The sequence below is a fragment of the Sceloporus occidentalis genome, unplaced genomic scaffold (genome assembly GCF_023333645.1).
Source record: "Sceloporus occidentalis isolate IW3139 unplaced genomic scaffold, rSceOcc1.0.p SCAF_73, whole genome shotgun sequence".
NCBI classification, from domain to species: domain Eukaryota; kingdom Metazoa; phylum Chordata; class Lepidosauria; order Squamata; family Phrynosomatidae; genus Sceloporus; species Sceloporus occidentalis.
In genome coordinates, this window is record NW_028317053.1 from 1,323,079 (window position 1) to 1,348,407 (window position 25,329).

The 25,329-nt window shown below is 39.8% G+C and overlaps 1 protein-coding gene across 1 annotated transcript in view; it reads right to left on the reverse strand.

The window, feature by feature from the left end:
• The window catches only part of LOC149286014 (guanine nucleotide-binding protein G(q) subunit alpha-like), a 143,016-nt gene that overhangs the window by 90,597 nt on the left and 27,090 nt on the right, over positions 1–25,329 (reverse strand). Inside the window, exon 2 of the mRNA XM_089494560.1 lies at positions 5,887–6,071. Within this exon, the coding sequence (XP_089350686.1) occupies positions 5,887–6,071 (185 nt within the window). The remainder of the gene's footprint in view (positions 1–5,886; positions 6,072–25,329) is intronic.

Sequence of the window (25,329 nt, forward strand, 5' to 3'; positions counted from 1 at the left end):
TTAAAGTGATGATATAAGTACGTATGGATGTATAGTCTCTAGATCATTAGGATAAGAAATAACGAAAACAGAATAACAACACTAACCTAATATGATAATTTACCTAATAATATATATGAGTGAGCTTTCAAAAAATGAATTGGAAATATAATGACTCAAACAGATGTGATTTGCAATAGGCAATAGTGACAGAAAGTTAACAACAGAGGGAAAGACAAATTGGCTGATGATGGAAAGGAAATAATGTATGAATGTAGAGAGTATAAGAAAGTGACTGAAGGTGAGAGTAAGTGAACTGGGAGGAGTAAGGGAGGTGAAGAGTAAAAAAGATTTGGAAGAAGAGAGAGTAAAGAGAGGTCAAAGAAAAAAGTATGAATGAAGAAAGGAAGGAAGGAGACAGGGAATAGTGGTACTGATGAGGAAGTAAATAGAGAAGGGAGCAAGGGCAGGTTGATGGAACAGAAAGGTTGATGTTGATGGAACAGAAAGAAGAAGTAGGAGATGGCCAACATCATTAATCTGAACAACTAGATTAATTATTATACCAGTTTATAAGAATGTAGGTCTAGAATATATGCTTGTGTAATGCATGAGACGACGTATTAGGTGGTAAATTCCCTTTGTAATATCTGTTTTGCTTTTGTTCTTTTTATGAATGTGTAGTGTTTTTAAAATTTAATAAAAATAAAATAAAAAAAGAACATGTATAAGCCTCAACTGGCGCAAAATGCAGTAGCAGGCACTGTTAACCAACGCGTGGTACTGAGATCATCTTACTACAATACCGAGGGATCTGAACTGCTTTTTAATTTGTTTCTAGACTTAGTTCAAGAGACTGGTTCTTAAAGGACCACTACTCTTGTTATGAACTTGCCTATTTTATTAACCTCTACAAAAGAGTCTCCTGACAATGCTGTTACCTTCAGAAGCCCATTTGACAAATACACGGAAGAGGCAGTTTTCATGTGTCTTTCCCACGCAGTGGAATGAACTCCTTTTAAAATTATTACTTTCTCCTTACACTTCTTTAGAAAAAAACATCAAAACATCTTCCATTTGGTATTTCTAACATTTTAGAAGTTTTCTTGTATTCTCACTTTTACTGTTTTTAATTACTTTTTAATGTTTTTTTAAGTTTTTAGATTTTGTTTCTACAGTACACATCACTAGGTATCATTACAGAAAGTCAGTAAATAAAGCAGATTTAGGTAGGCCCAATGAATAAATTCCTGGTTTTATTGGTAAAGTTCAGCAATCCATTAAAAATTGTGTTATAATTTTTAAGACTGTGTTAAACCTATCCTTACTACGCATCATCTGGTCAGAATCTTAATTGCATAGCTGTAAATGGAGCTGATGGGAAAACCAAGTCCCTTACTAACAACAGATTGCTATTCCTCCATGGCTAAAATTTCCTGATAAGAGATTCTAAGTGATTAGGAAGTAACTTTTCTGTATTTTCTAATCTAGGCTGTGATATTTTAGAAAAATATTTTTTTACAACTTTATTTGTAATTATGCAGTACTGACAGGCTGGGCCACATAGACAATTTTAACATAATCGACATCTTCCTACAACCCAACACATATTTAGCAAAAGTATTCTTCATCATAAAGGTCCAAAATACACTGCAGAAATAATCCAGTTTGAGATTCCATTAACTGCCCTAGTTCAGTGCTAGGCACTCCTGGGAATTGTAGTTTATTGTGGCTCCAGAGCTGTCTGACAGAGAAGGCTGTCAAACAAACAAACAAACAGCTTCATTTATATACCACTTCATACTGAACTAACAGTGTCTAAGCGGTTTACAACTGTAAGCTAATTGCCCCCAACAATCTGGATATTCATTTTATCGACCTTGGAAGGATGCAAGTCTGAGTCGAGCAATTTATCTTTATTGTAAAGCATTTTCAGTCTCATTTTGCTGTAAGCTGCCTTTCATGGGGTGGGATTTAAACAATATAAATAAAATGAATGTACTGTAATATGTTCATTAAACCAATCCTTCCCTCACATGTAGGGTTGCCATATCCCGCCTGGGGGCGGGACTTTCCCGGTTTGGGGCGGGGCCACACGGTCCCACCCTGGTTTAGCCCCTCCCCAGGACCTCCCCCCCCAGCAAGGCCCTGGAGGCAGCTCCACCCCTCCCCCTGGCTGTGTGCCACCCTCCCCGCCTCCCTGCCTGACTTAAGCCTAGAGAGCAGGTCTTCAAGACACCTGCCACTCAGACCTATTGCCAGCCCACTTGGTATATATACCCTGCAAGAGGCCTTACTTTCCAGGTTACAGTGAGATGAAAAAAAGGCCATAAATCGTTCATGTTTCACTGGGAGTCTAAATGCCTCATCTTTTAAATGTATAGCACTCAGTATTGTTGTAATTCTTTATCACAGGGTCGTTTTTGAGGCCCTAAACACCTTTCCTTGTAATATGCAAATTTCTCCCAAAGCTGACCAATGGGAAAGAAGCAATCAGCCCTCCATTTGGGTTGGTTTTCAATGGCTTGGAAGGAAGAGATTTTGCCTTGCAAGTTGCTGGTAAATAATAGAAGGCTTTGGGGTAGCAAAAGGCTGCAGAAATAGTTTGACCCCCCCCCCCTAAACATCCATGGCTCAGTGCTATGGGATTCTGGGAATTGTAGTTTCTTGTGGCACCAGAGCTCTTTTGACAAAAGGAAGCTGAATGGTCCACAGAGGAGGCGTTGCCTGGGGGCAGAGCCTCTTGCCAGCAGTCTTCGGTGGAAGAGAGGAGGCTGATGGTCCTGGCCACTTCCCTTGGCTCCCTCCCTCCCTCCCTCCTCCCTCCTCCTCCTCCTCCTCTCAGAGTAGTCACAGCCAAGATGAGCTTCTCATTCACACTCCCTGGCTTTTCTCTCCCCCCCCCCCCTGCACTTTGAGACCCCTTTAACTGCCAAAGCTCAATGCTCTGGAATTCTGGTGTCTGTGAGGCATTTGGCCTTCTCTGTCAGAGAGCTCTGGTGCCATAATAAACTACAATTCCCAGGATTCCATAGCACTGAGCCCTGGCAGTCCAAGCAGTGTGTTTTGGACACAGAGATCCTCCAAATGAATCCAGTCCCTAGCTTTTATATCTCTCTCACACACTGCAGGAATAATAACCCACTTTGAGACTGCTTTAACTCAGTGCTAGGGAATCCTGGGAATGCGAGTGTTTGGGAGACATTGAGACTTTTCTGTCAGTGATGGCTCTGAGGCCACAATAGACTACAATTCCCAGGATTCCCCAGCACTGAGCAGTCTCAAACTGGACCATTTCCTCAGTGTGGATGCACCTGGGGAGGCATTCTGGGCACTGCAGTTCAACTACGTTTGGAGGGTTATGGGACTCCCTGTCAGAGATAGCTCTGGGGCCACAATGTACTACAGTTCCCAGCATTCCCCAGCACTAACCCAGGACAGTTAAGTCACTCTCAAACTGGATTATTTCCTCAGTGTGGATGCAGCTTTGGTGAGGAACTCTGGGCATTTCAGTCCAGCTATGTTTGATTTCTGCAGTGTATTTTGGACCAAAGACAAGGTGACCAGACATCTTCCTCCTTTTCCAGGACATGTCCTCTTCTGTCAAATTTCAAAATGTCCTCCATTTGGATCATGGCTAAGAAGCATGGATTTATAATTACATGGGTGTTTTTAGCTTTTATTTTTGGCCATGTCCTACATTTTTTTGCTTGGGTGCCCTACATTTTGGGGTGAGGGCATTGGTCACCTTGGTCAGAGAGCTTTCCAGGGGTTAACTGCCATTCTGCTGTGGTGCTGGAACAAACCACCATTCCCAGAATTCCATAGCATTCAGCCAAGACAGTTAAAGTGATCTCAAACCAGATTATTTCTCCAGTGTAGATGCAGCCCAAGCCTTTTGCCTCTCTTATGCCTGAGATTTCAAAGCCCAGCCTTGGCACCACAACAAACTACAAATCCCAGGATTCCATAGGATGGAGTGATGAGAGTGAAAGCAGTGTGGCAGCAGCCTAAGTGTGCTTAATGCAGTTCTTAACATGGTGCACCTCTTGCCTACAGAGTCTCACAAGACTTTTTTGTTGAACAACTTGTACCCATTAACTCCATTTCATGTCTCCTTTATTTAGTGGGGAGGAATACAGACAAAACAAGTCAAAATGAAGAAAAACCAAAGTCCCTTGACCAAAGGGTTTGGTTGTGGAATAAGCCTCTGAAATATGCAAGAGGCAATGTTAAAATAAAACCATGTTCAATGCCCAAATGTGCTGTTTGGAATGGGGAGAGGGGGGTGGCCAGAAAGGGAAGTACATTTCCGTGATCTGTCTACGAATAATGTCAAAATGTCCTCCATTTTGATCATGCCTAAGAAACATGCATTTATATGAACATTTCTAAAAAAGCCTCAATTTTTTTGTGTGTCCTCCATTTTTATAAAAATGTGTCCTACATTTGAAAATGTTGTCCTGCATTTGTCCTGGTTTGGAGGTCCTCACTTATGGCAACCCTACTCACATGACAATGCCAGACCTGAATAATTCCAAGTATCACATCCCAAACTGAACTATACATACACCACACCCACACAAGGTGTAACCGGTGATTTGGCTTTCATCGAAGTGCAAACACCAAATCACTAGCCCATATTTTAAGTATCTGTTACAATTGTTTCTTGCTGGTGAATATACCTTAAAAGACTTTTTTTTTGTCCTACTCAATTCCAGAAGCAATTTAAATATTGCTATAGTACAGTTTCATGACCAAATAATATAACAAGATACCTCATACCATGATGCTTTCAGTATGTGAAATCAGTGGAAATTCTGGAAAGGACATCAGAACACCACTGAGTACACAACAAAACATATACAGTCAACAGGTGTAGCATCTATAACCACCCAGAACATCCATTTTTGAAATACACAATTCTTGTGAGCCACACAACAGGCACTCGATTTTAAATTATAGATATTTGCCTTCAAAATAACAGGATATTAAGGTAACTCACATGGCTGTAATTGGTTATTTCTGATTCATGTGTTAATGCAATGAGACATTCCAAAGACCTGAAAACATACTTGTTTTGTTTCTTGTAATCTCTTTCAGAAGATATTGTATTGCAATTTTACTGTACACCGCTATGATCATTGCGGAATAGCGGTCTATAAATAAAAATTATTATTATTATTATTATTATTATTATTATTATTATTATATTTTGAAGAAGGGGATATTGAAAAATCTATACAGTTATTTATGGCAAGTAAGCATTTTTCCTGTCCTATCTGGCGATAACAAGGGTCTCCATTCAAACAAGTATTGTACCACTGAATGACAGCCCACATAATTTGCTGAGAGGTTTCCAATAAAGAAGTTCAGTTCCATGTTGCAGGTCAAGAATGGATACATCAGAGGTACCACTGGAGTGTTAATTCTGTCTCTGCATTATATCAGCTCAGACTGCATGTGGAAGCTCAAACAGATGAATGTGCTTCCATGCAGTAAGAGGAAATAACAGAGAAAATTAACATGTCCAGCAAAATTAGGCTAAAAACCTGCCAGTCTGCTGTATAGGGGGAGGAATGTTCTATCAACTTTGTTCACACTTCTAGCAGCAGTTCAGTCTCCAGACAAGTTATCACCTATATGGTAGGTATGAGAAATTTCACCACGGTGACTAAACTGAGCCATGCTGCACTGGATGTCTGGTATAAGGACTTTTCCATCATCTTCTGCAATCAGGTTGTAGAGCAGTAAAGAAAAACACCATAGCCAGTAATATTTCTTAGTGTCCTTCCCATAAAAAATAAAGTTGGGTAAAGCAGATCTATGGATTCAAAGCCATCTAATGCAGCTCCCAGAACTGTAGCAGGAAACAGTTCTGCTGCATATTTTAAAAATAGCACTTACCTTATTATGTTCATAGTTGTATGGAATTCTCAGTGTATCCATGGCTCTGATCATTGACTGCATTGCTGTAAATATATTCTGATACACAAGCTTGGTGAAACCCCTTTTATCTTCATCAGAGTATCCTGAACCATGAATGATTCTCATCTGCTTGATAAATGTGCTTTTGCCACTTTCTCCTGTACCTGCAAAAAATTCAAACAGAGAGAAATCATTACCCCATAATATTTACAGGAAATAAAGAAGTTAGTGTCTTCTGTCTAGCTTAAGAACAAATGTTTTTCCATTGTACTGAGTTCATGTATTAACTCACACATAAAATACCAGCACCATTATCTGATCCCCTTTTCATTAGCATTACTTGAAGTTTTATAAATCTACATGTTAAAAATGGTTATATGTAATGTAAATGCTGATAATGGAACTTAGGACTATTCCTATGCAAAATAATCAAACAATCTGTTCTATCTTTACAGTAATATTACAGCCATATGACATTTAATAACAAAGGGCCCATACAGACAGGCCAAAATAAAGCTGCTTCAGGTCACTTTGGAGGTATGCTGTTTAAATCACACATGCATTTTAAGAGGCCAGAAGCTGTGCCAAAGCTGCACTCCAGTGCTTAGGAGTGGAGCGTGGCTTTGGCACGGCTTCTGGCCTCTCAGGACGCATGCATCATTTAAACAGCATACCTCCAAAGTGACCCAAAGCAGCTTTATTTTGGCCTTATGGGCCCCAAATCAGAAAAATAGCTTCAGACTCCTAGCTAGCCTAAAAATCATTTCACTTAAGAAAAGCCTGCCAATTTGCCAATTTAAAAAGGGGGGGGGGGGGAGAGTATGTGTGACAATATATTCCATCTTCAAAATAATGAAAAATACAAACATAACCAATACTTGTGACAGCATGCATCTTAAATTACAGCTAGGAAGAGACTGAAAGTTCTGGTTTTGCTTGATTGTAAGGAATCAGAAAGGATGAAACATTTGCAATTACACTTCTTGACATAATCTAGACTTTAAAATTGGCTTCAAGATTAAAAAAAAGAACACCATACAATTCAGACAATCAGTTAAAACAGAAAAGCAAAAAGTGTAACAGGTAAAGCAGAATACAGATACATGAAGAAGTCTTAGCCAGCACCCAAAATTTACCAGCTTCAGCTATGGATGCAAAGAATAGTCCAAGGCTTAGGGGAGGGAGGATGAGGCTTTGTAAGTGTTAGCAAACCCAGCAAGAAGAATGCTCCTGAATCACATTTTTAATTTCCCCCTTTCCTAGTCTTTGAACAGACTTCAGGATTATTCCCCACCCACCCCCAGCACAGACATACAGTACCTTGTCCTGACCTCACACAAGGACATGTACTGGCTGGAGCAAGGATTGGGGGGGGGGGGGAGCTGAGAGTCACTACTGGCTATGTTCCAAAATCCAGCACACCACAACATCATCCTTCAAGACCTCTGAAGAACTCACAGGAAATCAAGAAGGATGCCTGCATTACCATATACCAGCTATTAAAACAATGCCAGTAACCATCCTCACATGACTACCTCTGCCACCATGACAATGACAACACAGTGGCCAGGGAGAAGATGGAGAGTAGCCAAGAGAGAATTGCCATCACCAGTTACTATGGTTGTATCACAGCAAAGCCAAGCAAGGACATAGCTTGCAGCAGCAATTCTTACTGGGAGAGGAGGCAAGCAGAGTTGCCAAGAAGCCTCAAAGATATTTCCCGGAATCTTTTACCAAAATCCAAAATCCTTGGAATTCCCCAATATTATTTATTATTATTATTATTATTATTATTATTATTATTATTCAGTCAAAATCCCCGGAAAGAAATTATTTAAATTCCCCGGATTGCAGGGAATTCCCTGGAAACTGGCAACACTGGAGGCAAGCAAGGATGATATCACTGTTGTGAGCCAGCTATCTGAATATAATCCACTCTCTTGAATTGCAGTCTTTAAAATACCAGAACTAAAGATGTGTCTTATTCGAGTTACATCAGGTACCTTGAGAAGAAAACAGAGATTGAAGATTGATTCAATTTCTTTTGTTCTCAAGGTACCTGATATAGTTCTAATAAAGCCATGTTTATAGTTTTTTTAAAAATGAAAACTGGGGATCCAGATCAGCTAATGGTGTAAATAGGTTCTAGGTGGCTAGAATTTAAGTAAAACCCAACCAACTGGGCAATGCGGCGACTGTGTCTTCCACTCTTTTTCTTTCCCCATACCTTGACTACTCTTTAGCCTTTCCCTCTCGATGTATGAAAGAAAAAAATCATTTTGCCATTTCATACCCATCCAGACAAATTTACACACAAGCTGAAGTCAACAATGTGCAAGGTTCAGCCAGAGGGTTAATTAGCCTGATCCTCAGTGCACAACAGATGGAAAAAGAGAGACACAAAAAACACATTTTTATTATTATAGGTTTACCTCATCAATATCCATCACAAAATTCTGTCAATATCTGATCTCGAAAGGCTGACAATCCCCTCCCCTAAGATGTCTTTCATTTCATCATCTACTTTTCAGAAAGATACATTAATTTTATCACTGAATAACAATCTTCAGGCACGATGTAGTGGTTTTGATCCTAAGAAGCTATAACCAAGTTTGATATTGAAAGTGAAGCAAATAGTTTGATATTGCTGGGGGGAGATTAAGCCCTGAGAGGGGAACACTTTGAGATATCCTAGGCATATCCTAGGAGTTGAGAGCTCTATTCATTATATTGATGGTGGGTCTAAAAACTACTGTGACCACAATGAAAGGAACATTATAATGGAGTTTCTGTACCACTACAGGGAGGAGACACCATTAATTCTATTCAAAGGAAAGAGAATTAAAATATTCAGAATTAACCTAGTTATAGATGAATAGAGGATGCAACTAGATCACTTATTATATTGAAGAAAAAAGAAGAGGGGACAATATGAAAATGCCCAAGTTTTGTATCATTTAATTCTAGGTTCAGAAAATAACATATTGGGCTTTCATGTATCATATCAAATTCATACCCATGACCTCCTTTAGAGTTTATCCATTTAGTGTGCAGTCTTCCTTTATTTCTTCTTCCTTCCACCTTTCCTAACATTATTGTCTTTTCTAATTATTCATGCCTTCTCATGATGTGTCCAAAGTACAACAGCCTCAGTTTGAACATCTTGGCTTCCAGGGAGATTTCAGGATTTCTTGTCTAGTTTTCATGGCTGCCCTTTCCACTCCTAGCCTTCTGCTTATTTCTTGACTATAATCTCCCTTCTGGTCAATGTTTGATCCAAGATATGGGAACTCTTTTAACTACAGTCAACCCTTGGCATCCGCAGATGGCAAGCCTGCATTGTCCCCAATGGTGGCCATGTCACCATTAGGGACAGCCCTCATTGTCCCCAGTAGAAGTGTGTGTACGTGGCTGTGCTGCCATTAGAGACATTCTCTATTGTTGCTAATGGCGGTGTGGCCGCATGCACCCACCACCACTGGGGACAACAAGGGCTGTCTCTAATGGCAGCGCAGCCACATACATGCACTGCCATAAAGTCCCAGTTTCCCTAATGGTGAAGCGGCAGCGTGGGGACAACGGAACTTGAGCATCCACAGATTTTGGTACCCATGTGGAGGGGGATCCAGAATGAATCCCCTGTGGATACCAAGGATTGTGTTTCAATTTCCTCATTATCTAGGTTGAACTTATGTAGGTCCTCTGCGGTCATTATTTTTGTTTTCTTTGTGTTCAGCAGTAAGCTTGCTTTTGCACTTTCTTCTTTGACCTTCCTTAGCAATTATCTACAAACTATGTCTTAATTGCTGTCAGCCACAGAATAAGCCAATCAAATTCATGCATTCCTGTCCCTGGAACTGAAATTAAAATTCCCATAAAAACAAGAGGGAGCCTCAGAATTTTAGTACAGCAGTCACTGGGCAGCAAAAATGCCAGCTGGGGTGTGTTCAATTAATACACAGAAATAAGATACTCTCCACTATGGAGCTTTCCATTTTTTATGTCCTCAACTTCTATATTGTATCCTGTACGAATATTAGAAGTTTAAAGTTCCTTGTCAAGACATCTTAGTTTTTAACAAGCTTACTGTTTTACATTTAGAAATGTCTACACTTCTGCATACCTTGGAAGTTCCCAGCCACATAAAAACCACACTAATTGTGAAATGGTCCCATCTCACTTCCAGTATTATTTCAGGAAGTAATTACTGATCTGAATGTTATGCCAAATAGTTTCTTTACTTTTATCCAATAAGAATATTCTGCTTCTCTTTCAATAAATGCTCTTAATTCCTTGCTAGACACAGTTTTGGAATTCTCCTGCGTTTCAAAACAATTGATATTACAGAGGAAGTGAGAAGAGGATGGTTTTCAAAAAGGTTTCTTTAAAAAAAAAGTCGTATGGGTCACAAAGTATTCCTCTACATTTGTTTTCTGACCATATCACCGAGAAGGCATCAAATCAAATCCTTTACTGTGGAATGCAGTAGCAAAACCATCTTCACAATAAATACCATCAGTTAAACTCAATATGAACTAAGATACATTGTTACATGCCCCATAGAATTGATATCATAAAATTGAAAGCATGTTCTCTGCTTCATATACAGGTATACCCATATGGGCATTGCTTCTTTAAGAGAAAATTTGCTGCCAGAGAGAGAAAAGACATAGAAAGAACACGGATAGTTTCCTACACCACAGAAAAAGGAAGAGCAATTCACCCTGTTTCAAGTGTTTCAGGACACTTTTTATTCAAAACTACCAACCTGCACATGTAAAATGAAACAATCAGCTCAGGTAAGTCTTGTATATGTAAACAAAAACATTTTGATTTTTTTAGAGACAATCTGAAGGTCTCTCCCAAAATAAATCCAGGGCTGATTAGTTCTTTCATCAGCTTCCACATTTCTTACGATTTCCATGTTCATGCCCAAACCTAAAGATCTATTTTTGTAACATGCTAGGGATAGCTGATGAGGCAGGCTTATCTGCTCTTACCTTTTCTCTTTCTTCTGCTGTTCATGCATGCTCACTAAGAGTTTGGAGGTCAACTGCTGTTTATCTTGTCTGTTGTAAACTGGCACACACACCTACAGTTGGATCAGCTGCAGCGGAATCCCATTCTTTCCCAGCTAATGCTTTACTGAATTGTGTGTCCCAAGTATGCCACTGAAACCCACACTGAAAATCTGTTTCTTAAACCCTCTTTCAACATCCCCCCATGTTGATGCTGCTTAAAAATGTCCACTAAAACTTACACTGGAAGCATGTGGAGGAAAAGGGGGTCTGGGAGTCTTTGTAAAAAGGGAGCTTCACTATCAGAAGCTTTGTTAATTGAGATACTTGTGCATATATTTATAGACTCTTTCCTGTTATACATTTTATTGTCAATTTGCCAACATCTAGGTGGGCTCATATACTTGAGGGCTATTCTCATAAGGTCAAACATATTCAGCCATCACCTCTACCACTTCAGTGTAGGAATCTAAGACAATTATTGATACTTAAGCATGTATACTCAGAAGCAGGTTCCATAGAATTCAATGGAATGGATGTTACATTTAGAATTGCAATTCAGCCTTTTGAAAAAGATGGCACAATTAACAGAATATGCTTCAGACTCAGTATAACTATGAGAAGCTCTTATTTTTTTAAAAAAATAGAAGGACAGAGAAGATAGAAGGTATAGAATATCAATCTGTTTTCCTGGACCCACTTCAGCTAAAGACATTCTTTGTTGACCAATTTGATGCATAGCAGCAAGAAGCCCCTGGTGATTTATCAAATGCTCTCCTTATAAAACCCACATACTTGGATTCTGCTCTTACATGACACATTGTTTAATGTCATTTTTCAAGTCCTCATAAACGATCTAACAGGAACAAGAATGTGGGGAACCAACTGAACAATTAAACCTAGGGCTGCCATATCCCGCCTGGGGGCGGGACTTTCCCGGTTTGGGGCAGGTCCGCACAGTCCCGCCCCGGTTTGGCCCCGCCCCCGGGATTCCCCCCCAGCGAGGCCCTGGGGGCGGCTTCGCGATCGCAGAGTCCTCCAAGGCCTTGCCGGGGCCTGGGAGATGCTCCCTCCCAGGCCCCAGCAAGGCCCTGGGGGCCTGGGAGGAGGAGGAGGCCGCTTGCCACCACGGCGATGGCCGTGATGATGGGCGGCCCCCCGCCCCTTCCCGGCCTGAGAGGAGGCCGAGGCTTCCTCCCAAGCCAGGAAGGAGGACAAGGTTTTAAAATGTAGGACCTTTTTTTTTTTTTAATTTCCTGGCCAGGAATTTTTTTTTTTTTTAAAAAAGGTCCTACATTTTAAAACCTTATCCTACATTTTTCCCGGTTTGGAGGTCCTCAGGGATGGCAAACCTAATTAAACCAAACAAATTAAACCATGTATGTAATTAGCAATATAACACATACAGTGACAATAGCTGTAGTTGCTGCTATACTTTAGTAAGTATAGTTAATTAGTAGTATAATATGTATATAGTTAGCATAGTATAGTTTAGTACTCAAACAGACAAAATTGTATTTTTCTACTCTTCTCACCTCAATAAACACCCACTGTTGAAACTAAAGCTGCAACCCTATACATACTGTAAGTAGATCCTGCTGGATTTAAAAAGATTTACTTCTGAGTAGACATTGAGATGACAACCATTCTTATAGAGTGGCCTTTTGTGAAAGTGGACTCTGGCTAGTTGATAACACTGAGCAACTGAACCAGTGCTCAACAAGGAAATATGCAAGCCTTTCTTAAGAACTCCGCAGCAGATTTTAAATAAATGTCTGAGCTGAACAGTGCAGTGCATGTAAAAGCTAATATTCTGCAGAGTTCCAGAGATTTCAGTGCCCACTCCACATTGTTGTGGTTCTTTATGAATAGTGATAAAGAGAGGTCTTGATTAATGTGGATATACAGTGCTAATTCCAGCAAAAAGTGCAAGAATGTGCAGAGTGAATACTTATCTGATCTGAATGAAAATGCAAGAAGCATGGTCTGAACAAAGAGCATTTGCTCTTCATGACAAGAGACTATAAAGAATGCAGTCTTCCACAACAGCAGTTGCACATCACAAGATGCTAATGGCTCAAATGGTTTCCACATTAGTATTGAGAGGACAAAAGAAAGACTTCTGGCAGAAACTGGCATCCTTGAGAAAGGGTGCAGTTTTTAAAAAAATCTTTTAAGAATATCTTTATCATCTGGTGAGTGAATCATTACATTCCTTCAGGTAGCTTAAACTGAGAGATTGGTGCAAGATATACAGTGCGCCTGCGCCATATGCGGCCTTGAGCATACGCGCTCAAGCTGCGGGGCGCGCGCGAGGTGTTTCCAATGGGGCTCGAGCATAGGCAGAATTCACCTTACGTGGAGGGATCCGGAACGGATCCCTCCGCGTAAGGCGAGGACAGACTGTATGTTATGTCACAGAAGGTCCTTTATCACTCAAAGAAAATAAATATAATAAGACAAGGAGAGACAAAAAATCCTGAAAGATTATCAAGAACCACTGTGTCACTTTGCAGTATAAGACCTGGCAGCCTTTTGGACAGTTTGCACCTCTTTAATCCAGAATGGGATGGCCTAAGGAGGTAAATTTCCATTTCATCAGGCCAGGTGTGCACTTCTCACCCTGCCATTGGATTGTGTGATAGTGTCTAGAAAGATAAGGGGTAGACATCAACAAGACATGTTCAGTGCTGTTGTGAACCAGGGGTATTTGGACATCACAGGATGATAAGGGTGCTATTTGTGTTGTCTTTTTCAATCTTGTCCAGATTCTACTGATCAAGGGAAAGAGAGGATATGAGTAAAGCAGTGTCTCTGTACAATGAAAAAGAAACACATCTCATGGGCACAACCTGTTCTTTGTACCCTAACACAGAACTGACGAACTGATTGTATTGCCTTGATTTAAGTCTGCTTGAGACAGGCCTCACCTCTGAAAAAGTTTTGGGACTATGCATAGCTATATCTTGATTCATGGCACAATATAGTTGCCCAACTGAGAGAGTTTACCAGGATGTTAACTTTTGCTAAGAGAATAAGAGCTGAAGAATCTCTTATTTGAAGCTGTGAGTTAAAGAAAAGCCCTTTCTTGCTTGTTCAGGTACCAGATTGCACTGTGTTGTCTGACAGTACCTGAACAACTCTCCCTGTAATGATGTCCTCAAATGCTCTTGCCTTCATTACTACCAGCCTCTCAAGGAAGCTGATGTGCATACGTTTTCCTTCTTGTTTCCATATTGTTATGACAAGGTAAGAAGGTACATGTGTTTCCCAGGTGAACAGGGATATGTTTGTGATACCGCTATGCATAGTGGTTTCAGAGCTCTGATGTAGGCTTCTCCATCACACCAGTGATCTTGCAGCTATTCTCAGAACTGTGAGAAGGATATTCTGGGAGTCCAACAATGGGCTAAATACCAGCACAAATCAGTGTTGTAGGACTACAATGCAAAATTTGACATATGTGGTGACATTTCCTGTTGTAATCAAGCTCAGAAGAACCTGTACCTGTTGTGAACGCACTCTTCAGAATTGTACTATATTGTTAAGATCCAGTATCCTTTCTGCAATAAAACTGTACTAGCACTGATATCCTGAATTTTATTAGTATGAGGTAGGAGTTGACTGCTCACAGACTGAGGTTAGCTCTTAGAGCACTATTCTTCTACAGGACTGTGAAATACTTCGAGAAGAAGCTGTGAATAAAGATGATGAATGGGATGGCCTTTACACCTAAGGAAAGCAATTTCTCCTCAAAGTACTTTCGCCAGAGTTGCAGGATGGAATTCTCCCAGTTGACATTGCTGAACTCCCACAAGTCTGATACAGTCGGCCCTTCTTATACACGGATTTTTTAATGCACAGATTCAAGCATACATGGTTTGAAAATGTTTCAAAAAAGTATAAATTTCAAATATCAAACCTTGGTTTTCCATTTTTTATAAGGGACACCATTTTGCTATGTCATTATATTTAATGGGACTTGAGCATACATGGGTTTTGTTATCCACGGGGGATCTTGGAAACAAACCCCAGCGTATAACAAAGGTCCACTGTACAATGGATGGTCATATCGTATGGAGAAATGACTTAACCTGTCTCCAAAGGGAGCTACCATGATGACTCATGAGGAAGCTGTAACAGTGGATAAGGTGTTGGTAGAAAACATGGCTAAGAGCTGAGTCAAAGACAATGTTTTGTAGTATCAGGTGAGACTTACTTCCTAGAAGTATATGAATGTTTCGGCAAAGAAGAATCTTGCTATAAAAGACTTAGATGAATGAACAGCTAGAGAATATGAAGATGTTTTTATTATACAAATGCATATACTAGGATTCATTCAACTTAATGGAAGGATGACTGAGATTAAATGCTATGCTTGTTTGTCATAGTTTTCATTGCTGGTTGCACTCCAGTTTCTCCTCATTGGAAAGGTGATCTTCAATTGTCCTTACACTCTTAAGACCTGCTGATATTTACTAGGCATGCCTTTTAAGGGCTATTGCACCTGAAATGGACCCAGTGTTGCAAGAAGCTATGTGGCAAGCTGTATTTTTGTTGTTGTTGTCCTACTAAATGATGTGTTTCCACTTGGAAAACCTAAGTCACCTTTCTGTCATCCTCACATAATGATCCATGAACACTGCAAACTTTTCTCACAACTGTTGCTATGGTCCCATGTTCACTTGGTAAGCTGCAATTCTGAGAGAAAGGTATACTTCAGCAGAAAACCTACTTGCCATTGTGCAAAATTTCTTGTCTTCTCTGTCCACAGACGTCGACAGAAGGAGAATGGTACTTCTTTGGTTACTTACTTTGAGTGATCTAAACGATGATAAATTTGGCTGGCAATGCCTGAAAGGCAGCCCTTTTCTTCTCAAATGTACTACAGAATTTCCATTTTCCACAAGATGAACTGTACAGTTGAGTCTCCCTTATCCAAAATGCATGGGAACCGAGTTATTTTGGAAACCTGTATTTGTACAGTATATATGTACATAATGAGATATCTTGAAGATGGGACTCAAGTCTAAACACAAGATTCATTTATGTTTCATATACACCTTATACACATAACCTGAAGATAATTTTCTATAATAGTGAAGTACTTCATTCTGGAAAGGTCTGCTGGAAGAGATCAGCTTTTCTTGGTAATTTGACGGATTTTGTCTGGCAGGCTGTTCCACAGACTGGGAGCAGTTGCCGAAAAAGCCCTCTGGGAGGTTGCAGTTAATCTGGTGTTTAAAGGCTGCAATGAGGACCTGAGTGTAAGGGGCAGATTATATGGAAGTAGGTGATTCCTTAAATAAGTTGGAACCAAACCATGTAGGGATTTAAAGGTGATGATTAACACCTTGTACTGTGTCTGGAAACTAATGGGCAGCCAGTGGAGTGATTTCAGAATCGGTGTTATGTGGTCACTCATGGATGTTCTGGTGACCAACCTGGCTGCCATATTCTGTACCAATTGGAATTTCCAGAGTAGGCACAAGGGTAGCCCCATGTAGAGCACATTGCAAAAATCGAGTTGTGAGATTACCAGCACATGTACTACAGTTTCCAGGTCTCCCGGTTCCAGGAAAGATTCCAAAATCTGCAATATCACCTTTCTTTACGTGGGGATCCGTTCCGGATTCTCCCATGTAAAGCGAATTCCGCCTATGCTCGAGCCCCATTTAAATGAATGGGGCTCGTGCACGCAGTGATGTGGCAGTGCGCGTGCACCATGAGCATGCGCCCCATTGTTCCCTATGGGATGCACTACCCCTTCTTCCCATGTATGCTGAAAGCCGCGTATGACGCGGGCCCACTGTAATGACCTAAATTCAAATCTAAGTCTCAAATAGATTAGACCAAATAAATCAATGGGAATCTAGTAAATCATCTGATCCAATTGTCCTCTATTTGAGACTAAGAACTGGCTTTAAGCCAACATATTAAAATATACATAGCCTATACACACATCTTTAATTCTTCTATGCAGAATTACAAGCCTTTCATTTAAAAATTATTGAGCATCTGTTTTTGAAAAATTATTTTAAGTAATTTTTAACACCATTATTTCATATATTTACATCTAAAGACAGGTCTTATTTACTCTGATTATTCTGCATTGTCTTACACTAATATTTAACTTGTCCTCTTGTTGCAGAAACTCCATCAGAAGGGAAGGCCTCAAGCTTTCTTATCTTCAGTTCTGATGGTACTCTCCCTCTGTAATGTCCTTGTTTAAACCTATACCATTTTATTGTTTGGATAATTCAATCTCATGTGTTATGGAATCAAAAAGTAGGTCTAACCATTTTTATTAATATTAATACTGATATAACTAAAAATGAGTAATATACAGATCTTTCCAGGCCTGTCAGTACTTCAGAATGCCTCTTTCAGGCAACACTATCTTAAATAAGGAATTTACAGTCACCTACTCCAAATCCTATGACAGTAACCTGTGACCAAAATAAGCGGGGGGAGGGGGAGAGATACACAATCCTTGTCTGGTAAATGCTTTTACTATATAAGACAAAACAACCCTTGAAAAATGCTGTCAACATTATCAGTGTCCCTGTCCAGAGCAAATATTAAATATTGCTGGGGTATTTGTCAGGACTTTAGTCTGCAACCGTCTTGATGTAGTGATCTGAGTGAAGTCAGACAGGGGTCTGTGCTGTACCAAAATCTACTTGGGAGAGCACAGGAGCTTAGCTAATCCTTAGGCTTGTTCTTCTGCCAACAAACCAGAATAACATAAAGCTATCCTGTGGATCTCAGCAACTGGACACTGCTGTTGATGGATAAAGACTGCATGGGAGCCTCATCTGTCAGTGCTGCAAACAGTCCAACTTAACTTGAAGTTTCTCCAAGAAAACATCTCACACTTTGGGCAGTAATACATCTGCATGTTTAAACTTTATTGCAATTATGTTTATGATAGATTAGGTAGAATGGAATCATAGGATAAGGATAGCATTATTAATAATTAGTTTTGCTGAATTTACACGCTTCTAAAGAGGAAGCTTACTGTTTGAATTTACTTTAATAAATGAAATGTTTAAATGCTATTAACTTGAATTCGTAACATACACCTGTAGTTCCATAAGGATGTCCACAGAGACATGTCTTTCTACAGTTGACAGATCTATCTCAAAGATTTTCTATAGATGCACTGTGAAAATAGCTAGATTTATAACTTCTCCATCAAAGTCTCCAGGATCATCTTCACTTTCTTCTTGTTCTTATGTCCTTCTGAGAGTGCTAGTTCTGTAAGACTTCCTGCAAGGGTCATCCCTCGGACGCTGGGTGCCATACCACAGAATTAATGAAGTTTGAAATCGTTTTCATTGTCATAGCTCCATCCTATGGAAACTTGGGATCTGTAGTTTGATTTGGCACCAGAATGTTCTGACAGAGAAAAAAGAAACAGATCATGAACTACAAATTCCATAATTTCATAGCATTGACCCATGGCAGTTAGTGGTGTCAAACTGCATTAATTTTGAGGTGTAGAGGCAGCTGGAGTTTCTGCAACACTCTGTCATCAGTACTAGCAGTATGGAAGTGGTGGATGGGTTAGTACTAGGGTTAGTACTAAGATCAGCTGATCCCTGTGTAGACACAGGAGATTTACAGTCAGTCAGTACCAACATCATTGATGACCACAGAACTGACTAAACAAGGCAATAATTTCAGGCTATTCTATTTCAATGCACCTGTCTGGTAAAACTATGGCAAATTTTGCAAGACTGCATGTTACGAGCCTCACTTAAGCACAATAGACATATACAATGGCCATTACATAGGGAGACTTTCTGCAAGCAAACAACACAAGTAGTTCTACAGAATTAAGTTTTAAAAGAGCTAGAAGACAGTGTTTTAGAGAACAGTCCAATCAAATTAGTTTAAATAAAAAGGTCTTCCTGGAGATGCTGTCACTGTGGCAGACAATGCAGAACTCGAGATGAACGGTAAGTCTCACACAGGTATTAACAGGGATGAGAAGTCAAGCTCTCTATAAGATTCCAAGAGATGCTCTGCAGAGTTGCAGATCCATGTGTGTGAAGTACAAAGACCATACCAAAGAACCACCATTTTACTGCAATGCATTTTCAGCTGCTTTCCACATATTTAGAACCTGGTTCCTATACACAGAAATCAACCAAACACTGATTTATTGTACCACAAAACCAATAAGCAAGTGTAACTTAATACCTGTCATCTGTAGATAGCAGGAATGTTTTTAAGATTTGAGAAGGAAATGGGTCATCGTATGCATCCAAAGACACTGTGCTGCACTAGTAGTACCTCAGCTAAAAATAATAGCTAGGGCATTCTCTCCCTCCCTGCATACTCACGTCTATTAGTCTGACTAGCTACCATCCCAACTATCTTCAGCATTAAATTCCAGCAGTGTTTACATTTGCAAATCACAAGTAGATAAGGCCAGAGTGGTGTAGTGGTTTGGTTGTTAAAGTAGGGTTTAAATCCCCACTCAGCCATGGTAACCCAATGGGTGATCTTGGGAAACTCACACACTCTCTGCCTCAGAGGAAGGCAAACGCAACACACCTCTGAACAAGTCATGCCAAGAAAAACCCATGATAAGATTACCTTAAGTTGGAAACGACCTGAAAGCAAACAACGAAGATAAGGCTAAAGCCTGGTTCACCAGCTCACAGCTGTTTGTACTAATACATACAGCACTACCATCTCAGCTTATTCCCTGATTCTGAAAGGCATAAAACTTGACAGATTCCATTCCTTTCTGCTCAGTACCTCTTAATACCCATTGTATCATTCGTATTTGCTTTTTCCTTCTTTCTACACAATAAATATTAGGAATTAAAACACTACCTTAGTATGAAGGCCTTTCCTGCTCCTTCTCTCATCCAATATACAACTCCAGACAATTCTGGATATGAAAGAGAACATATTAACTATTCCAGTTGCTTTAGTTCACATGCATAGACACACAAAATCTCTCACATTATACTGACCTAAACAAAACATGCCAAAGTTAAAAATGTTGATCAAAGTCATAGCCTAGTAGATAGGCTTCACAGACAGAAGTATCTGTCATTTTCATGTAAGCCTGAAGAAGAGTTCAACTTCACTCAAAATTATTATTTCTATTTCACTGTAGCTGTCCCCAGATTATGGAACAATCTCCCGGAAGAGATCCGTCTTATTACCTCCTTGAAGACTTTCAAGAGGGCAGTTAAGACCTCTTCTGACGAACTCTTCCAACGAGCATACCAACCTTACTCTCCATGAGATACATGGATACATCTTTTTGATTAGGATCGGAATACCTTACCCCCACTGTCGCTTTTGATAATGTGTTTTTAATTGTTAAACTGTTTAATTGTTATATGCTTTTATATTTTATTGTCAAAATCTGTAATTGTATACTTATACTAGGTTGTAATCCTGCCTCGATCCACCTGGGAGAGGCGGGAAAATATAAATAAAATTTTTATTTTATTATTATTAGTAATTTTTAAAATGCTATCTGGTACAACTACAGTCAGCTGTGCATTTTTACTTTACATGAACATTCATTTTGTAATGGAAAACAAGTCTTATCTACACCAATTCTCACTTTGCAAATGAGAGGTAGGAGCAGATATAATAAACAGAAAGTAGAAAAGTAAGCCAAACATTAATGTCCATGTATTACAGTGAGAGGGAGGGTTAGCCACTCAGGCTAGCTACCACTAAATATTTGCTTCATTTAGAGGAAATACTTTACTACTGGGCAACAATCTGAAGCCTTACAGCTGGGATGGGAAAAGTGCAGGTGTACTGAGAAGGGACAGAGGAAAGGGAGGGTTTCTATGTCATGAGCCTGAAAGATAGTAAGGAACCAAACCCCTAGAACAAAAGAAAAATGGGATGAAGGAGAGTCAGTATAGCTCTGCAACTCCTGGCAGTTGCCAACTCCTGCCCTAGATAATGTCCTGAAGCAAGGCGGTACGGAAAGCTGCATGCTGTTTTGTTTAAATGCCAAGAGACTCCTCATTTTGCTACTCAGAATCCACTCTCAATATGCAATCAAGATTTTTAAAAGGGAGAATTTTATTGGATGCTTGTTTTGATTTACTGTCATTAGCAGAGAAGTACAATCAAGACAATTCCTATTTCTTTTCATTCTTATTCAAATTTTGATTATAAGCACAGGAAGAAGGAAACGAAAGAAAACACTTTCCTACGTATTGCCAAACATTTAGAATCTTGCTGATTTTTTGCCAATTTGTCTCTTGTTTGCATAATTATTGTAGGATATAATTCTGAATATACCCTTCCAATAGCAAAACAAGACAAATTAATTGCTTTAGTTCTCCTTTCCTCCTGATCACAGCCCTGCATTTATATCTGCCTTGCAGTTACATCAGTAGCACTAGAGATCCTGTATTGTTTGCCTGGTACTTATTCTGGACAGGTAAATTCGGGCCTTAGGAGCACAGGCAGAGAGGAACAAGGTGAGAAGAAAAAGGTGGGGAACGACAAACCTATGTACTTTACCGGTGCAGAGTCCCAAAGTTCAGGTACCCCCTTCAACCATCTCAGGATCAATTAAATAGATACCAGCTTGGAGGCAAAGGAAAATTCAGAAATGTATGTGATTTCAAAACACAATGAGCAAAAGTTAAAGCATTTAGATATGTGCTGCATTGAAACATTAGTGCTTTTGGTAGCATGCATCTTTCTTCACTTTGATATCTATTGGGGTTTAGTTTCACACACACACACACACACAAAATATTGAAACCTGTGGATGCTGAAATTCCATTGTATGCAATGGCATACGATAGAGTCCCTTATATAAAATGGCAAAATCAAGCTTTGCTTTTTGGAATTTTGTTTGGATTTTTTTAAAAATATATATCTATTTTCAAGCTCTGGGTGGTTGAATTTGTGGATAAAGAACCTCTGGATAGAGTGGGAGAACCATACTGTCAAAAAGATAGTGACCTGAATCTTGGTCGCTCCCAACTAGAGTAGACCAAATTAATTAATTGTAGAATTGTGAATGAACATGTGCCTATACCCCACTGACTCAATGGGTCAACTCCAGTTGAGACTTATAACTAGATTCAAACTACAGTGGGCCCTCCCCTTACGTGGGGGATCCATTCCCCCGCATAAGGGGAAATCCACGAATACTTGCATCCCATTGGAAACAAATTGCTTTAATGGCAGCGTGGCTTTCACGTAAGCTGGAAGCTGCACACTCTATCATATTTATTGATGCTGCAATAATTCACAAGCTCTGAATTATAATTCAGATGTGGTCTAAACCAGATAATTAGTCCAGAATGAAGTAACAATTCCAAATCTATATTATGACAGATTATTTCTGATAATTTATTTCATTTATTGAATTTATATCCCACAGTTCCCCCAAGAAAGGATTCAAAGTGACCAACATGTTGTTGAGCTAGAGAAATAACATTTGTATATACCAACTCTCATACAAGTCATATGGAAACAATGCAAAGCTAAGGGTAAATATATATCCAGTTAGAGACATCTGACAAAATCAGAGTTCTATCCAAATGGAGAAATAAGTTCACTTGTAGGCAATTAGCTTGCCTCGTGTAGTGGCATTTTTCAGGTGGGGCACTCGTGGGAAGCTAAGAACCCACAGACAACAGTATCCAATATTCTAGTGATTTTCCAGGGATATCTGAGAATGTGAGGTGCTAAACCATACATTTCACAAGAAGAGTCCTCTGGGACAAAACCAAAGGCCCACCAAGTATGCCATTTCCCACTGTGGCTAATAAAACATCTCAGGGGAGTCTTTAAACAGGACATGAGTCTCATTTTACTTTTGTTAATTTTTTGTAAAATTTATATCCTACTTCTTCTTTCATTGAGATAAAGGGGCATGCATGGTTTACCTCTAGAAGTTATCCTTGTAAACCTTGTCAGGTAGGTCAGACTAAAAGACACTGAGGCCCATTACAGATGGGCTTAAAAGTACGTGCGGAGCGCGTACTAGGGTTAAGACGGGGCGGTGCTTTTGCACCGCCCTAGCCCTAGTGCGCGCTGTGCACGCACAAAATGGCAGCAGCTGTTCCACATGGCTGCCGCCATCGATACATGACAACCGCGCCGCCTCCAAACGAGGTGGCGCAGTTGTGACGTATTGGGGTCACGGCAGGGCGCCTAGGGCGCCCTTTCCGCAACCCCGGAAGGAGCTCCGTTTCGGAGCTCCTTCCTGGTTTGGTCCTTCAGACGGCTGCGACCAGCAGACCAAAGGAGAAAGGGGCCGTTTCTCCTTCTCCCTGCCGCCGCGGGGTGTCCTTGGGGCTTGAAGCCCCAAGGACACCCCTTTCCAGTCTGCGGGGAAGGGGCCTTTTGCCGCTTCCCCGCAGCCCGGAAAGCGGCGGATCGGGGCCTCAGCGGCTGCCGCTCTGAACACTGAGGCCCCAATCCGGCGGGGAAAGGTGCGCCTACAGGCTGCCCCAAAGGGGCGGTCTGTAACGCGCCTGAGTAGGCCAAGTAGGCCCAGTAATCTTCATGGCTCTGTGAGACATCTCTAAAGTTTAAGTCCAATGCTCCATTATATCACATCATAATTAAAACACATATTTTAATAGTTCATCTAAACAGACGCATTTATTAGTCTTCTGTCACACTAAGCTCAGGACATTTCTAAGTCTTTAGGACTGTGTTGCAACTCTGCAACTATAATTTGTAAATTAACAATTTTCTATCTCTTCACCAACTAATTCTCTACATTGATTAAAAAAAAGAAAAGAACATAGCTTTCTTGCTTCAAATGTATTATTAACTGTTTTAATTTCTTTCCTTCTACTCAACATCACACTTTGGCATTTTATTGTTTGCTGAGTTATTTCTCTTCACGCACAAGCAAAATCCAATTGTGGGTGGTACTATTAAAGCAGAAACATAAACAGGTTTACCTTTCCAAAGAATTTTCACAAGTATATTTGTTAAATCTAATTATTTCTACTATTTGTTTGGTTTGTAATTAGAAAGCTTGACTTTGTTGTTAATTGCCATCAAACGAACTCACTGTATATACTCATGTATAAGTTTGCAAATTTTAGTCAAAAGATTGACTCAAAACCTGAATCAATTTATCCATGGATCAATGTAAGTACTGCACTTTAAGTCTTATCAATTAAGGAACCTTGTTAAAGGAAGAATGTACTATGTCCTGGAAACACTGACCCTCTCTATTTTCTAATCCATCCAGCTTTTAGTTTGAACACAAACAGTTATGCCTGCTGGAATTTTTAAGTTCCTTGACATTGTTTTTCTTTGCTTCATTTTTTTAGATATTTTGTTACATGTCTCAAATTTTACCTTTGATTAATTCAAGGGTCATATCAAAATTATAATTTTGGTCCCCAAACCTGCCCTTGATTTATACATGAGGTCAACATATAGTCAAGTGTATTCTATGAATGAAAAACTTCTAGGCAACCCTGCCATCAACAGTTGCTCAGGTCTTGCAAATTCTAATTATTGCTTCACTATAGCAAACATCATCTGTAGTAGTGGAATACAAACTGTGCCCTTTAAGAGATTTTGGACTTCAGCTTCCAGAATCCTTAGCCACGTTGGCCAACAGCCTGTGATTCTGGAAGCTGAAGTCCAAAATCTCTTAAAGGGCACAGTTTGGGGACCACTGCTCTATAGTAAATAGCACTACTAGCTGTGGAAAGGCAGCAACTACACCTTAAGTAAGAAGAGCCCTCCTGGATGTGAGTAAGGGTCCGTCAATGCCAGCATCCTGTTTCCAGCAACAGCAGGCCAGATGCTTCCGCAAACTTGGCTAACTCAATGCTCACCTCCAATCATTTATGAACAAATTAAATAGCACCAGAACCTGTACAGATCCTTGTGGGACATACTGCCTACTTCCCCTCATTGTCAAAAGTATCTACTTACTGCTTCCTGTTCTTTATCCAGTTCCTCTTGTCCTCTGACTAGTATGTTTACTTTTGAACTCTTAGTGAGGAGTCTTATTGAAAAAAATTAAGTAAGTGGAAGTCCAAGTATATGAACTTTAACAGATTTACCTATGTTATACTCTCAGGTAATTTTACAAGTTTAGATGTATTATTTGGATAATATGTGTAGATTCTTCCTCACCAGTGTTATCTATTTCCTTAATAAATCCAGCTTTAATAGTGTTCCTCCTCAAATAATCATCCTGGACAAGTGCTTAAATAATGAGGTCCAACAGGTCTGTAATATTTTGGACTTCCTTAAATATTGGTGCTATCCTGGAAATCTTTCAGGAGGGCAGTACATGTAAAGCATCATTAGTGAAAAAATAAACTAAGAAAATATTCACATGAAAGGAAAAATTCTAAATTTAAATTTAAAAAGTTATCCAGAATGTACCATGCCAAATCAATTAATT